The sequence below is a fragment of the Carcharodon carcharias genome, assembly GCF_017639515.1.
Source record: "Carcharodon carcharias isolate sCarCar2 chromosome 36 unlocalized genomic scaffold, sCarCar2.pri SUPER_36_unloc_17, whole genome shotgun sequence".
Classification (NCBI taxonomy): domain Eukaryota; kingdom Metazoa; phylum Chordata; class Chondrichthyes; order Lamniformes; family Lamnidae; genus Carcharodon; species Carcharodon carcharias.
In genome coordinates, this window is record NW_024470734.1 from 149,502 (window position 1) to 166,686 (window position 17,185).

At 49.3% G+C, this 17,185-nt stretch overlaps 1 protein-coding gene across 1 annotated transcript in view; it reads right to left on the bottom strand.

Annotated features, from left to right (window-relative positions):
- The window catches only part of LOC121274409 (potassium/sodium hyperpolarization-activated cyclic nucleotide-gated channel 4-like), a gene marked incomplete at its 3' end in the record, with an annotated part of 68,656 nt that extends 52,002 nt beyond the window's left edge, over positions 1-16,654 (bottom strand). The window contains 3 exon segments of the mRNA XM_041181716.1: positions 8,381-8,598; positions 8,600-8,754; positions 16,516-16,654. Of these exon segments, the coding sequence (XP_041037650.1) occupies positions 8,381-8,598; positions 8,600-8,754; positions 16,516-16,654 (512 nt within the window).
- Positions 16,655-17,185: the final 531 nt, after the last annotated feature.

Below are 17,185 nucleotides of genomic sequence, written 5' to 3' on the forward strand. Positions count from 1 at the left end.
TCTACACTTACACACGTACAAACCCACATACATCTACACTTACACACATACAAACCCACATACATGTACACTTACACACATACAAACCCACATACATCGACACTTACACACATACAAACCCACATACATCTACACTTACACACATACACACACTCACAAACCCACATACATTTACACTTACACACACGCAAACCCACATACATCTACACTTACACACATACAAACCCACATACATCTACACTTACACACATACACACACACATACAAACCCACATACATCTACACTTACACACATACAAACCCACATACATCTACACTTACACACACACAAACCCACATACATCTACACTTACACACATACAAACCCGCAGACATCTACACTTACACACATACACACACACATACAAACCCACATACATCTACACTTACACACACACAATCCCACATACATCTACACTTACACACACACAAACCCACATACATCTACACTTACACACACAGAAACCCATATACATCTACACTTACACACACACAAACCCACATACATCTACACTTACACACATACAAACCCACATACATCTACACTTACACACACACAAACCCACATACATCTACACTTACACACATACAAACCCGCATACATCTACACTTACACACATACACACACACATACAAACCCACATACATCTACACTTACACACTTACAAACCCATATACATCTACACTTACACACATACAAACCCACATACTTCTACACTTACACACATGCAAACCCACAGACATCTACACTTACACACATACACACACACATGCAAACCCACATACATCTACACTTACACACATACAAACCCACATACATCTACACTTACACACATACAAACAAACATACATCTACACTTACACACATACAAACCCACATACATCTACACTTACACACATACAAACCCACATACATCTACACTTACACACATACAAACCCACAGACATCTACACTTACACATGTACACACACACATACAAACCCACATACATCTACACTTGCACACATACACACACACATACAAACCCACATACATCTACACTTACACACTCACAAACCCATATACATCTACACTTACACACATACAAACCCGCATACATCTACACTTACACACATACACACACACATACAAACCCACATACATCTACACTTACACACTCACAAACCCATATACATCTACACTTACACACATACAAACCCACATACTTCTACACTTACACACATACAAACCCACAGACATCTACACTTACACACATACACACACACATGCAAACCCACATACATCTACACTTACACACATACAAACCCACATACATCTACACTTACACACATACAAACAAACATACATCTACACTTACACACATACAAACCCACATACATCTACACTTACACACATACAAACCCACAGACATCTACACTTACACATGTACACACACACATACAAACCCACATACATCTACACTTGCACACATACAAACCCACATACATCTACACTTACACACATACAAACCCACATACATCTACACTTACACACATACAAACCCACATACATCTACACTTACACACATACACACACACATACAAACCCACATACATCTACACTTATACACACAGAAACCCATATACATCCACACTTACACACACACAAGTTTACAGACACAGGTACACATGTACATTTGAACACAGCTTATCGCTATCACACACACACCCGGCAGAATTTCCCCTCGCTGGGTGGGTGTGGTGGGCCAACCCTTGAGCAGCTGCGATCCTGACAGCCACGCACCATCGGCCCCTGACCGCAATTTCACGCTGGCCAATGAAGGCCTGGCCCAGCGTGAAACACGGCTCCGCACCGGCCAGGGGGTGGGGGCCGAGCGGGGTGTGGGGGCCCAATGGTGACCCAGCAGCCGGTTTACAGACGGCCCCAGTAAGGCTGCCCGGGAAGGGTGTCTGTCTGCCGTTGTAGCGATCGGGTGTAGAGGTGCCGCAAGTGCCAGGCGGGAGGGCAGGTCAGGGGGGCACTTGGCAACCCCCCCCCTCCCTTTTCAGACGAGTTTCCCTCTGCCCTCCTGGAGGAGGTGGCTGCCAGGAGGGGACACCTTTGTCCCCAGAGATGGGAGGAGGAGGCCTCCACACCCGACCGAGAGGGCATGGGAGGAGGTGGCAAGCCCGGGTTAGCAGCCAGGGTGTGGGGCGGCGCTCCTGGGTGCTGATCTGGAAGTGCTTCAATGATCTGCTGTGCTCAGGAAGGGTGAGTACCGTGTTGGCAAGGGTCAGTGTCAGGCCGCCCCCCCAACAGTGGTCCTCAGGGGTGTTAGAGTCTGAGTGCCAACTGTCAATGACGATGGAGTTGACCAAGGGTGTGAGCCCTGGCTGCTTGGACTGAGCGCCTTGCGGCTCGAGGGCCTAGTGAATCCTGGGAGGTGCCCCTGGGCTGGGGTTGGCCTGGCTGCAATGGTGCTGCAGGTAGAGAGCGGACTCATCAATGCTCCTCTGTCCTCTCAGGAGAAGCCCAGCCATAACTGAGTCGAGAGGGCACATACAGGGTAAGGCCCCACCAAACCCCCCCCCCCCCTCCTCCAACCTGCTGCTGCTCTCCCGGTTTGAGCCAGAGGCCCTGGAGCTGGAGAGCCAGCTGCTCCCCTTGCAATCGGGAGCGGAGAGGCAGGAGTGTCAGGCGAGGGTACAGAGGTGAGAGTTTTGGATTGTACAAACATTCCAGTGCATCCTCTTCATCGATGGGAGCTCGAACCCGGAGTCCCCATTGATCATTGGAAGATGATGGCACCATGACGCAGATCTCCACTGTGGTACCAGGGTGCCTGGTATGTGCACAGTGACAGGGTGAGGACTTTAACTAATGACATGTCCTCCTTCTCCCTTTTAGGTTTGCCAGCAGGTGTTCGCTCTCCGGACCCCAAAGGGTCTCCCTGACACCGGAGGACCACCAGGCGTCACTGTCACCTGCGTCACACCCGCTGTCTGAAGCAGGCACTAGCCCAGATACCAGCCCCTCGGTGGGCTTTAGAGCAGTGGCTGGTATATTGCTGCTGGATGCCCAGTGGGATGGGCAGGAGGATTTGGCTGAGATCCATGAGGGGCTGCATGCCATGGTCTCCATGATGGAGGAGTCCATGTGGAGAGTGAGTACTGTGTAGACTCTCATGGCCGACCGCACTGCCTCCTCCATTGAGAGAGTGGCGACTCGCATGTAGGGGCAACTCCAGGGGCAGAATCAGGGGTTCCTGGGGTTGCGTTCGGACCTGCAGCCCTCACACAGGCACTGACCTCAGGTGGTCAGTGTCCATGTGGGAGATGGGTGAGGAACCCAGTATCCCAGCTTGATGCCCATCCATCAGTGGTGAGCAGGGAGGCCCAGAGTGACCTCATGTTGGCGCACAAGCTGTTCGTCGTCTCCCTGGACTCCTCCCAGGGTGCTCTGGATGAAGACAGAAGCCCTTCCTCCCCTCTGCCAGTGACCATGTCATCCATTGAGGCTGCAGCGACTGGGGAGATGCCAGCAGTGGCACTGGCCACTCTCTCTCAGGCGGGGCTAGCACAGGCTCCACCAGCCAAAGGACACCCGCCAAGGTCATCAAGGTCAACAAGACAGCGGAGTCAATAGGCTGGTTCCAATCGCACCCATACACACATACTCACTATCACACATACACAGTCTCATACACCCATACACACATACTCACCATCACACACACACACACACACACACACACACACAGTCTCACACACCCATTCACACATACTCACCATCACACACACACACACACACACAGTCTCACACACCCATACACACATACTCACCATCACACACACACACACACACACACAGTCTCACACACCCATACACACATACTCACCATCACACACACACAATCTCACACACCCATTCACACATACTCACCATCACACACACACACACAGTCTCACACACCCATTCACACATACTCACCATCACACACACATACACAATCTCACACATCCATTCACACATACTCACCATCACACACACACACACAGTCTCACACACCCATTCACACATACTCACCATCACACACACATACACAATCTCACACACCCATTCACACATACTCACCATCACACACACACACAGTCTCACACACCCATACACACATACTCACCATCACACACACATACACAATCTCACACATCCATTCACACATACTCACCATCACACACACACACACAATCTCACACACCCATTCACACATACTCACCATCACACACACACAGTCTCACACACCCATTCACACATACTCACCATCACACACACACACACACAATCTCACACACCCATTCACACATACTCACCATCACACACACACACAGTCTCACACACCCATGCACACATACTCACTATCTTACACACAGTCTCACGCACCCATACACAAATGCATTTGCATTCACACAGTCACTGACGCACTCAAACAAACACACACACACATACATGTGCTCAGTCTTACACCTACAATGTTTCACACACACTATCTCACACTCACACACACACACAGACAAATGGTCTCTCACCCCAACAATCTCTCACACACACACAGCCACTTACACACCTACAGTCTCACACCCACAACTGCAAACACACAGTCTCTCTCTCTCACACATACATACACATATACACAAACAGACTATGACATTATCACACACATAGTCTCTTTCTCTATCTCTCACACAGAAACATACACATTCTCTCTCACACACATATACAGAAACAAGCTATAACACTGACACACACACTATCTCTCTCACACACAGTCTCTCTCTCTCTCACACACACATACAACACAAGCAGACTATAACACTATCACACGCACAGTCTCTCTCTCTCTTTCTCACACTCACACACAGTCTTTCTCACACATACAGACATACACACACACACACACACACAGACTGTCTCTCTCTCTCTCTCCCATACACACATACACACACACACACACACACAAGCACACAGAGTCTCCCTCTCTCTCACACACACATACAGCCTCCCTCTCTCTCTCTTTCTCTGACACACAAATGTACTCTCCCTCTCTCTCACACACACACAAATATAGTCTCCCTCTCTCTCACACACATACACATACACACACAGACAGTCTCTCTCTCTCTCACACACACACACATTGCCTCCCTCACTCTCTCACACTGTCTCTCTCTAACACACAAACACACACATTATCTCTCTTTCACACACACAAACAGGCTACAGCACTCACACACACACACACACAGTCTCCCTCTCTCTCTCACACACACATACACACAGACTAAAACATTATCACACACATGGTCTCTCTCACACATAAGCACAACTTCCCACTCTCTCACACACAATCATAGTCTCCCCCATCTCTCTCTCACATGCACACAGTCTCTCTCTCTCTCACACACACGCAAATGGACTTTAACACTATCACACACACAATCTCTCTCTCTCATACACACACATGTACACACACACACAGTCTCTCTCTCATACACACACATGCACACACACACACAATCATTCTCTCACACACACAAATGCACAAACAGGCTATAACAATATCTCACAGTCTCTCTCTCACACACACAGTCTCTCTCTCTCACACACGTACGCACAAACAGACTATAACACTATCTCACACACAGTCTCTCTCTCTCACACACACACAGTTGCTCTCTCTCTCTCTTACATATACACAAACAGACTAGAACACTATCACACACAGTCTCCTCCTCTTACACACACATACACACACACAGTCTCTCTCTCTCTCTCTCACATACACACAAACAGACTAAAACACTGTCACACACAAGCACAATTTCCCCCTCTCTCACACACAATCACAGTCTCCCTCTCTCACGCACACACATACAGCCTCCCTCTCTCTCTCTGACACACAAACATACTCTCTCCCTCTCTCACACACACACAAACATAGTCTCCTCTTTCTCTCACACACACACACACGCAAATATAGTCTCCCTCTCTCTCTCACACACATACATACAAACAGAATAAAACATTATCATGCACACAGTCTCTCTCTCTATCACACACACACACACAAGCACAATTTCCCTCTTTCTCTCACACAATCACAGTCTCCTCTCTCTCTCTCACATTTACAGTCACAGATTCTGTTGAAGGGTCATGAGGACTCAAAACGTCAACTCTTTTCTTCTCCACCGATGCTGCCGGACCTGCTGAGTTTTTCCAGCTAGTTCTGTTTTTGTTTTGGATTTCCGGCATCCGCAGTTTTTTGTTTTTACCCCCTCTCACACACAAACATAGTCTCCTCCCTCACTCTCTCTCACACACACACAAACACACATAGTCTCCCTCCCTTTCTCTCACACACACAAATATAGTCTCCCTCTCTCTCTCTCACACCCACATACACAAGGTCTATAACACTATCATACACACAGTCTCTCTCCCTCACACACATACACACACATAGTATGTCTCTCACACACACAGTTTCTCTCCCTCACACACACACACACAGTCTCTCTCTCTCTCTCTCTCTCACACACACACACACACACACACACACAGTCTCTCTCTCACATACATGCAGTCTCTCTCACATACACACTGTCTCTCTCTCTCACACACACGATCTCTCTCTCTCTCACACACATACACAAGGTCATAACACTATCACACACAGTCTCTCTCCCTCACACACATACACACATACATAGTCTCTCTCTCACACACACACACACACACAGTCTCTCTCTCTCACTCACACACACACATACACACACACACACACACACACACACAGTCTCTCTCTCACACACACACACACACACACACACACACACAGTCTCTCTCTCTCACTCACACACACACATACACACACACACACACACACACAGTCTCTCTCTCACTCACACACACACATTTACACACACACACACAGTCTCTCTCTCACTCACACACACACACACACACACACAAACACACAGTCTCTCTCTCTCTCACATACATGCAGTCTCTCTCTCACACACATTCTCTCTCACACACACGATCTCTCTCTCTCTCACACAAATATACACACAGACTATAACACCATCACACACAGTCTCTCTCTCACACACACATACATACATACAGTCTATAACACTATCACACACAGTCTCTCTCTCTCTCTCTCTCTCTCACACACACACACACACACAGTCTCTCTCTCACATACATGCAGTCTCTCACACACACAGTCTCTCTCTCACATACACGATCTCTCTCTCTCTCTCACACACACAGTCTCTCTCTCTCACATACATGCAGTCTCTCTCTCACACAGTCTCTCTCATACACACGATCTCTCTCTCTCACACATACATACACACAGACTATAACACTATCACACACACAGTTTCTCTCTCTCACACACACATACATAGTCTATAACACTATCACACACAGTCTCTCTCTCTCTCACACACATACATACAGTCTATAACACTATCACACGCAGTCTCTCTCTCTCTCTCACACACACACACAGTGTCTCTCTCACATACATGCAGTCTCTCACACACACAGTCTCTCTCTCACACACACGATCTCTCTCTCTCACACGCACACACAGTTTCTCTCTCTCTCACATACATGCAGTCTCTCACACACAGTCTCTCTCTCATACACACGACCTCTCTCTCTCACACACACATACACACAGACTATAACACTATCACACACACAGTCTCTCTCACACACACACATACAGTCTATAACACTATCAAACACACAGTCTCTCTCTCTCACACACACACATACATACAGTCTATAACACTATCACACACACAGTCTCTCTCTCATACTCACATACATACATACATACAGTCTATAATACTATCACACACAGTGTCCCTTTCACTCTCTCTTTCTCAACATAGTCTCCCCTCTCTCTCTCTCTCACACACACAAATATATATCTCTCTCACACACATACACACAATCAGACTAAAACATTATCATGCACACAGTCTCTCTCTCACACACACATACATACATACAGTCTATAACACTATCACATACAGTGTCCCTTTCACTCTCACTCTCTCTCTCACACACAAATACATACAGACTATAACATTGTCTCACACACAGTCTTTCTCTCTCTCTCTATCTCTCTCGCAAACACACAAACAGACTAAAACATTATCACACACCTACAGTCTCTCACACGCTGTCCCTGTTCCTGTGGTTTCTCCCCTGCCAGGTTATCTGACATTCCCCCTCCCTTCCCCCTCCCTGTCTTCCCCTCCTCCCCCTTTGCCCATTTACCTGAAGTCACTGTAGGGGTGAATGATCCAAAAGCCCGCAGATTTAACCCTCTCCTGCTCAATCTCCACTGCCTTGTGGCTGCCAAACATGCGGAGGGAGAATTTGTTCACTCCGGGCTGAAGCATGGCACTGATCTGCCTGTGCATGAAGGTGTTGCCAGGCCCGGACAGCTCCTGATCCTCAGGCAGGATCTGCTCACACGATCCCTGTGCTTTCTTCAGGAAAGCCACTGCCTTGTGTGGGCAGTGGGACGCCTCTTTCTGCAGGGTTGCCGCTGGCTTGTGCCTGGAGTCTGGGCTCCCCTGGCCAGCCTCCTGCAGACTGGCCTCTCCATCCATCAGCTGCTTCTCTTCCAGCTCCCAGTCCTGGGGGCTCTTTGGCAAGGAGGACACGCTGCCTTTCTCCTTGCCCCCACCTCTCTCTCTGCTATTGCTCTTCGGGGCATCGCCTGACTCCATCCTGCTGTTCTCACGTTGCATTGAGAGGGAGTGAAACCTTTTTCCCTCTCCCTCTCCCTCCTTCAGCGATTAAACCAGCACCCAGGAAGGGTTTCCCTCAGCTGCCCCAGTCTCTTGGCCATCATCTTCGTCCACACTCAGGACTCTTTGGGGCATCTTTGTACAGGGGAAGGGGAGTGGCTGGAGGGGGGTGGGTGGGTGGTGCTAAAACCCCTTTGGGACCAGGGCTGCCCTTCCTCAGAAGGGTCCAGCCCAGTCTGACAAGGGATTCTCTGCCCCTGGGATGGTTAGAGCCGCTTCCAGGATCAGCGACTGGAGAGAGACAGCCCCGGTTTCAGCAGTTGGACAGCGACTGGAAAGCGGCAGCGGCAGCCCCGGTTTCAGCAGCTGGACAGCGACTGGAGAGCGGCCGCGGCAGCCCTGGTTTCAGCAGTTGGACAGCGACTGGAGAGTGGGAGAGGGAGCTGTCACTCCCGAGGAGGAGGACGGGAAGAAGAACCGTTCCTGCGAGCTGTCACTCTCACTCTCTCTCCCTCTCTCTGCTTCATGTCCCGGACACACAGACAGATCCACAGCGAGAGGCAGCTGCCGCATAATTCATCAGCTGACTGACTCCCTCCCTCCCTCCCTGTCTCTCTCTCTCTCTCTCTCTCTCCAACAATGAATGTGTCGCCCACCCGTGTCTCAGTCTGTTCATTACAAGGACATTGAATTTAAACAGGCATGCTGAGTGGGAGACTGAGTGTGTGTAAGTGTGTGTGTGGGGCGGGGGGGGGGGAGGTGTGGGCTTTGTGGGGGTGTGTGTATGTGTGAGTATGTATCCGTGTGTGTGGGGGGGGGGGGCGGTGTGTGCGGGTATGTGTGTGTGTGGGGGGAGGGTGTGTGTGTGTGGGGGGGGGGCGGTGGGGTTTCTTGATGTGGGGTGTATAGGGGTTTGTGTATGTGTGTGTGTGTGATTTGTGTGTATTGGGGTGTGTGTGTCTGTATGAAGAGCACTGCTCTTTCTGATATATATTAATGACCTGGACTCAGGTATAGAGGCAGAATTTTAAAGTCTGCAGATGAGATGGAACTGGGAAAGGTAATAAACAGGGTGGAGGATAATAATAGATATGAGAGGACACAGACAGACTGCTGAAGTAGACAGACATGTGACCAATGAAACTTAACACAGAGAAAAGTGAAGTAATACATTTTGGGAAGAAGAAATGGTACAATATTAGAGGGTTTTAAGAACTGAGAAATGTAGGGGTGTATGTACACAAATGTTTGAAACTATCAGGCCAAAGAAGACTATTTAAACAAAGGATTCTTGGCTTTATAATAGAGGAATCATGTGATAAGGCAAGGGTGTTTAAACCTTTCTAAATCATTGGTTAGGCCTCAGCTGGAGGATTGTGACCAACTCGAGGCACCATTTTTAATGGAGGAACACAGGCTTTAGAGAGGCTGCAGAGGGAGATTGCCCAGGATGGGGCCAGGGATAAAGGACTTCAGTTCATGTGAAGAGACTGCAGAAGCTGGGAATGTTCCCCCTAGAGCAGAGAAGGTTAAGATGGAGACTTAATCAAGGCGTTCAGAGTCACGAGGGGTTTGGATAGTATAAATAAGGATAAACTGCTTCCACTGGCAGGAGGGTCGGTAACCAGAGGGACACAGATTGAAGAGAATTGGTAAAAGAACCAGAGGGGGAGGATGAAGAGAATTTTTTTTTTACACAGCGAGTTGTTGTGATCTGGAAGGCGCTGCCTGAAAGGGCGGTGGAAGCAGATTCAATAGGAACTTTCAAAAGGGGAAATCAGATAAATACTTGAAGGGGAAATATTTTCAGGTCTATCGGGGAAAGAATAGGAGGAGTGGTATTAAATGGATAGCTCTTTCAAAGAGCCAGCAGAAGCACAATGGGCTGAATGGCCTCCTTATATGCTGCATGATTCTATGTATGTGTAAGTGTTGTGCATATGCCTGTGTGTACTTCTCTGTGAGAGTGGTTGTGTGTAGGTATTAGTATCAATGTCTGAGTGTGTTTGTGTACATCCGTGACCCGTGTTTGGATTCATTCTTAAGGTGCGTCTTAGGGTGTGGGCATCATGGGCAATATATTTCCAAGTCAGGATGGTGAATGAATTGGTGGGGAATTTCCAGGTGGTGGTGTTTCCATGTGTCTGCTACCCTTGTCCTTCTAGATGGTAGTGGTTGTGGGTTTGGAAGGTACTGTCTAGGGAGCCTTGGTGAGTTGCTGCAGTGCATTTTGTAGATGGTACACACACTGCTGCTACTGTGCATTGGTGGTGGAGGGATTGAATGTTTAAGGTGGGGGATGGGGTGCCAATCAAGTAGGGCTGCTTTGTCCTGGATGGTGTCGAGCTTCTGGAGTGTTGTGGGAGCTGCACTCATCCGGGCAAGTGGACAGTATTCCATCATTCTCCTGACTTTTGCCTTGTAGATGGGGAACAGGCTTTGAGGAGTCAGGAGGTGAGTTACTCGCGGCAGGATTCTCAGAATCTAACCTGCTCTTGTAGCCACAGTATTTATATGGCTGGTCCAGTTCAGTTTCTGGTCAATGGTAACTCCCAGGATGTTGATAGTGTTGGAATCAGTGACGATAATGCCATTGGCCATCAAAGGGAGATGGTTAGATTCTGTCTTGTTGGAGATGGTCATTGCCTGGCACTTGTGTGGCATGGATGTTACTTGCCAGTTATACCCTAATGCCAGGTTTTGCTGCATTTGCACATGGACTGCTACAGTATCTGAGGAGTCCCGAATGGTGCTGAACATTGCGCAATTATCAGTGAACATCCCCACTTCTGATCTTATGATGGAAGGAAGGTCATTGATGAAACAGCTGAAGATCGTTGGGCCGAGGACACTAAATTGGGGAACTCCTGCAGTGATGTCCTGGAGCTAAGGGGCAGGAGGTTTAGGGGGGATGTGAGGAAAAGCTTTTTTACCCAAGGGGTGGTGATGGTCTGGAATGCGCTGCCTGGGAGGGTGGTGGAGGAGGGTTGCCTCACATCCTTTAAAAGGTACCTGGATGAGCATTTGGCACATCATAACATTCAAGGCTATGGGCCAAGTGCTGGTAAATGGGATTAGATAGGTAGGTCAGGTGTTACTCATGTGTCGGTGCAGACTCGATGGGCTGACGGGCCTCTTCTGTACTGTGTGTTCTGTGATCCTGTGAACTGAGATGACTGACTTCCAACAACCATCTTCCTTTGTGCTAAGTATGACTCCAACCAGCAGAGAGTTTTCCCCCTGAATCCCAGTGACTCCAGTTTTGCTGGGGCTCCTTCACGTGACACTTGGTCAAATGCTGCCTTGATGTCAAGGGCAGTCACTCTCACCTCATCTCCTGAGTTCAGCTCTTTTGTCCATGTTTGAACCAAGGCTGTAATGAGGTCAGGAGCTGATTGGCCCTGGCAGAGCCCAAACTGGGTGTCAGTGAGCGAGCAGGTTATTGTTAAGCAAGTGCCACTTGATAGCACTGTTGATGACCCCTTCCATCACTTTACTGATGATTGAGAGTAGACTGAAGGGGTGGTAATTGGCCAGGTTGGATTTGTCCTGCTTTTTATGTAAGACATGCCTGGGCAATTTTCCACATAGCCGGGTAGATGCCAGTGTTGTATCTGTACTGGAACAGCTTGGCTAGGGGCTTGGTAAGTTCTGGAGCACAAGTCTTCAGTACTATTGCTGGAATATTGTCAGGGCCCATAGTCTTTGCAGCATCCAGTGCCTTCAGCCATTTCTTGATATCACGTGGAGTGAATCGAATTGGCTGAAGACTGTTACATGTGATGCTGGGGACCTCTGGAGGAGGCTGAGATGGATCATCCACTCGGCACTTCTGGCTGAAGATGTGTGTTTGAGTGTCTGTATATATTTGCACGGGATGTGTATTTCTATATATATATATATGTATGTGTGTCGAGGTGTTCGCATCAACAACAACTTATATTTATATGGCACCTTCAACATAATCAAATGTCCCAAGGTGAAGAGTTACCTCCGGAGAGTTGCCAAGCGGAGAATGACCACGAGCCACAGCAGGAGGTATCAGGGACAGATGACCAAGAGCTCAGTCAAAGAGCTTTGTCCTAAGGAGTGACTTAAAGGAGGAGAGGGAGAGAGGGGTAAATAAAGAGAGGCGGAGAGGTTTAGTGAGGGAATTCCAGAGCTTAGGGCCCCAGGCAGCTGAAGGCACGGCCGCCAATGGTGGAGCGATGGGAATCGGGGGATGCTCAAGGGCCAGAATGAGATATTTTGAGGTTTGTGCGGCCGGAGGAAATGACAGAGATGGGGGAGGTGTTAGGCCATGGAGGATTTTGAAATCGAGGAGAAGAATTTGTTGTTTAACGAGAAGTCAGTGTAGGTTAGTGAGGCAGGAGTTATAGGGATTCACTGCGAGATCAGAAACAGATTTGGATAACCTCAAGTTTGCGGAGCGGAGAATGTGGGACACCAGCCTGGAATGTGTTCAAATAGATTGAGCAGCAGATGAGCTGAGACCAGGTGCAGTCAGGTGATGTTACAGTGCTGGAACTAGTGCTCTTCCCAATCGCATGAAAAGGTTGTTAAAAGTTCATGGGTCAAATATGACACCAAGAGTGTTAACACACTGCTTTAATCTTAGCCCGTTGCAAGGGAGGGATGGAGTAGGCATCCAGGGAATGGAGTTTGAAGCAGGGACTGAAAACAATGGTTTTAATGTTCCCAGGATTTATATAGAGGACATTTCTGCTCATCCTGTACTGGATGTTGGGTAAGCAGTTTGATCATTTATCAGAGTGGAGGGACTGAGAGAAACGGTAGTGAAGTAGAACAGCACTCCCTCAGTACCAACCCTCCGACAGTGCGGCACCCCCTCAGTATTGACCGTCCGACAGTGCAGCGCTCCCTCAGTACTGACCCTCTGACAGTGCAGTGCTCCCTCAGTACTGACCCTCCGACAGTGCAGCGCTCCCTCAGTACTGACCCTCTGACAGTGCGGCGCTCCCTCAGTACTGACCCTCCGACAGTGCTACACTCCCTCAGTACTGACCCTCCAACAGTGCTGCACTCCCTCAGTACTGACCCTCCGACAGTGCTGCACTCCCTCAGTACTGACCCTCTGACAGTGCTGCACTCCCTCAGTACTGACCCTCCGACAGTGCAGCACTCCCTCAGTACTGACCCTCCGACAGTGCTGCACTCCCTCAGTAGTGACCCTCCGACAGTGCTGCACTCCCTCAGTACTGACCCTCTAACAGTGCAGCACCATGAGGCACTGTGGGCCATAAGCAGAAGCAGAATTGTACTCGAACACACTCTGTAACCTCATGGCCCAGCATATCCCCCCCTCTACCATTACCATCAGGACAGTGGATCAACCCTGGTTCAATGGAGAGTGCAGAAGAGCATGTCAGGAGCAGCACCAGGCACACCTAAAAATGAGGTATCAACCTGATGAAGCTACAACACAGGACTACTTGTGTGCCAAACAGCATAAGCAGCAAGTGATAGACGGAGCTAAGCAATTCCACAACCAACAGATCAGATCCAAGCTCAGTAGTCCTGCCACATCCAGTCGTGAATGGTGGTGGACAATTAAACAACTCACTGGAGGAAGAGGCTCCACTAATATCCCCATCCTCAATGATGGAGGAGCCCAGCACATCAGTGCAAAAGATAAGGCTGAAGCATTTGCTACGATCTTCAGCCAGGAGTGCTGAGTGGATGATCCATCTCAGCCTCCTCCGGAGATCCCCAGCATCACAGATGCCAGTCTTCAGCCAATTCAATTCACTCCATGTGATATTAAGAAATGGCTGAAGGCACTGGATACTGCAAAGGCTATGGGCCCTGACAATATTCTGGCAATAGTACTGAAGACTTGTGCTCCGGAACTTGCCGTGCCCCTAGCCAAGCTGTTCCAGTACGTGTACAACACTGGCATCTACCTGGCTATGTGGAAAATTGCCCAGGTATGTCCTGTACACAAAAAGCAGGACAAATCCAACCCGATCAATTACTGTCCCATCAGTCAACTCCCGATCATCAGTAAAGCAATGGAAGGGGTCATCAATAGTGCTATTAAGTAGCACTTGCTTAGCAATAACCTGCTCACTGACACCGGGTTTGGATTCCACCAGGGCCACTCAGCTCCTGACTTCATTACAGCCTTGATTCAAACATGGACAATAGAGCTGAACTCCAGAGGTGAGGTGAGAGTGACTGCCCTTGACATGAAGGCAGCATTTAACAGAGTGAGGCATCAAGGAACCCGAACAAAACTGGGGTCAATGGGAATCAGGGGGAAAACTCTCTGCTGGTTGGAGTCATATCTCGCACAAAGGAAGATGGTTGTGGTTGTTGGGGGTCAATCATCCCAGCTCCAGGACATCACTGCAGGAGTTCCTCAGGGTAGTGTCCTGGGCCCAACCACCTTCAGCTGCTTCATCAATGACCTTCCTTCCATCATAAGGTCAGAAGTGGGGATGTTCGCTGATAATTGCATAATGTTCAGCACCATTCGTGACTCTTCAGATACTGAAGCAGTCCATGTCCAAATGCAGCAAGACCTGGACAATATCCAGGCTTGGGCTGACAAGTGGCAAGTAACATTCACACAACACAAGTGTCAGGCGATGACCATCTCCAACAAGAGAGAACCTAACCATCGTCCCTTGATATTCAATGGCATTACCATCGCTGAATCCCCCACTATCAACACCCTGGGGGTTACCATTGACCATAAACTGAAGTGGACTAGCCACATAAATACTATGGCTAAAAGAGCAGGTCAGAGGTTTGGAATAGTGTGATAAGTGACCCACCTCCTGACTCCCCAAAGTCTGTCCACCATCTACAAGGCACAAGTCAGGAGTGTGATGGAATATTCCCCACTTAACTGGAGGAGCGCAGCTCCAACAACACTCAAGAAGCTCAAAACCGTCCAGGACAAAGCAGCCCACTTGATTGGCACCAGATCCACAAACATTCACTCCCTTCACCACCGATGCACAGTAGCTGCACCATGTACAAGATGCACTGCAGAAACTCACCTAGGCTCCTTCGACAGCACCTTCCAAACCCACGACCACTACAGCCTAGAAGGACAAGGACAGCAGACACAAGGGAATACCACCACCTGGAAGATCACCTCCAAGTCATTCACCATCCTGACTTGGAAATATATCAGCTGGTCCTTCACTGTCGCTGGGTCAAAATCCTGGAACTCCCTCCCTAACAGCGCTGTGGATGTACCTACACCACAGGGGCTGCAGCGGCTCAAGAACGGAGCTCACCACCACCTTCTCAAGGGTAACTAGGGCTGGGCAATAAATGCTGGGCCAGCCAGCGAAGCCCACACCCCATGAATGAATTAAAAAAAAACTCCCTCAGTACTGAACCTCTGACATTGCGGCACTCCCTCAGTACTGACCCTCCGAAAGTGCAGCGCTCCCTCAATACTGACCCTCCGGCAGTGCGGTGCTCCCTCGGTACTGACCCTCCAGCAGTGTGCGGCGCTTCCTCAGTACTGACCCTCCAACAGTGCAGCCCTCCCTCAGTACTAACCCTCGAACAGTATCGATTGGATTTTGTGTCTAAGTTGAGCAGTGAGACTTAAAACCAAAACCTCCAGACTGAGAGGCAGATTGCCAACCGCTGAATCCCACTCCTACACCTAACCGGGGGGACCAGGGGCATGAAATGGGGACACATTTGGCCTCAGTATCTTGGCAGGACCAGGGAAATGGTGAAGTAAATGTTCAGCTCCGTCACTCTGCTGGGCATCACTGTTCACCCCCTGCCCCTTTGCCCAGGACATCACCGTTCACCCCCTCCCACATTGCCCAGGGCATCACCGTTCACCCCCTCCCCCATTGACCAGGACATCACCGTTCACCCCCTCCCCCATTGCCCAGGGCATCACCGTTCACCCCATCCCCCATTGCCCAGGGCATCACCGTTCACCCCATCCCCCATTGCCCAGGGCATCACCGTTCACCCCATCCCCCATAGCCCAGGGCATCACCATTCACCCCCTCCCCCATTGCCCAGGGCATCACCGTACACCCCCTCCCCATCACACTGGGCATCACTGTTCACCCCATCCCCATCACACTGGGCATCGCCATTCACCCCCTCCCTCATCACTCTGGGCATCACCGTTCACCCCCTCCCCCATTGCCCTGGGTATCACCTTCACCCCGTTCATCGCTGTTGAGTATAACCCCCTGTTGGGAAGTCTCTACTGGGCATTTTCACACAGGAGCACAGCAAAAGTCCACAGAAAAAAGTGTTACCATCGCCTGCAGCTCATTGGGAGTGGGAGGGGAGCAAACAGGTGCCCAACCCT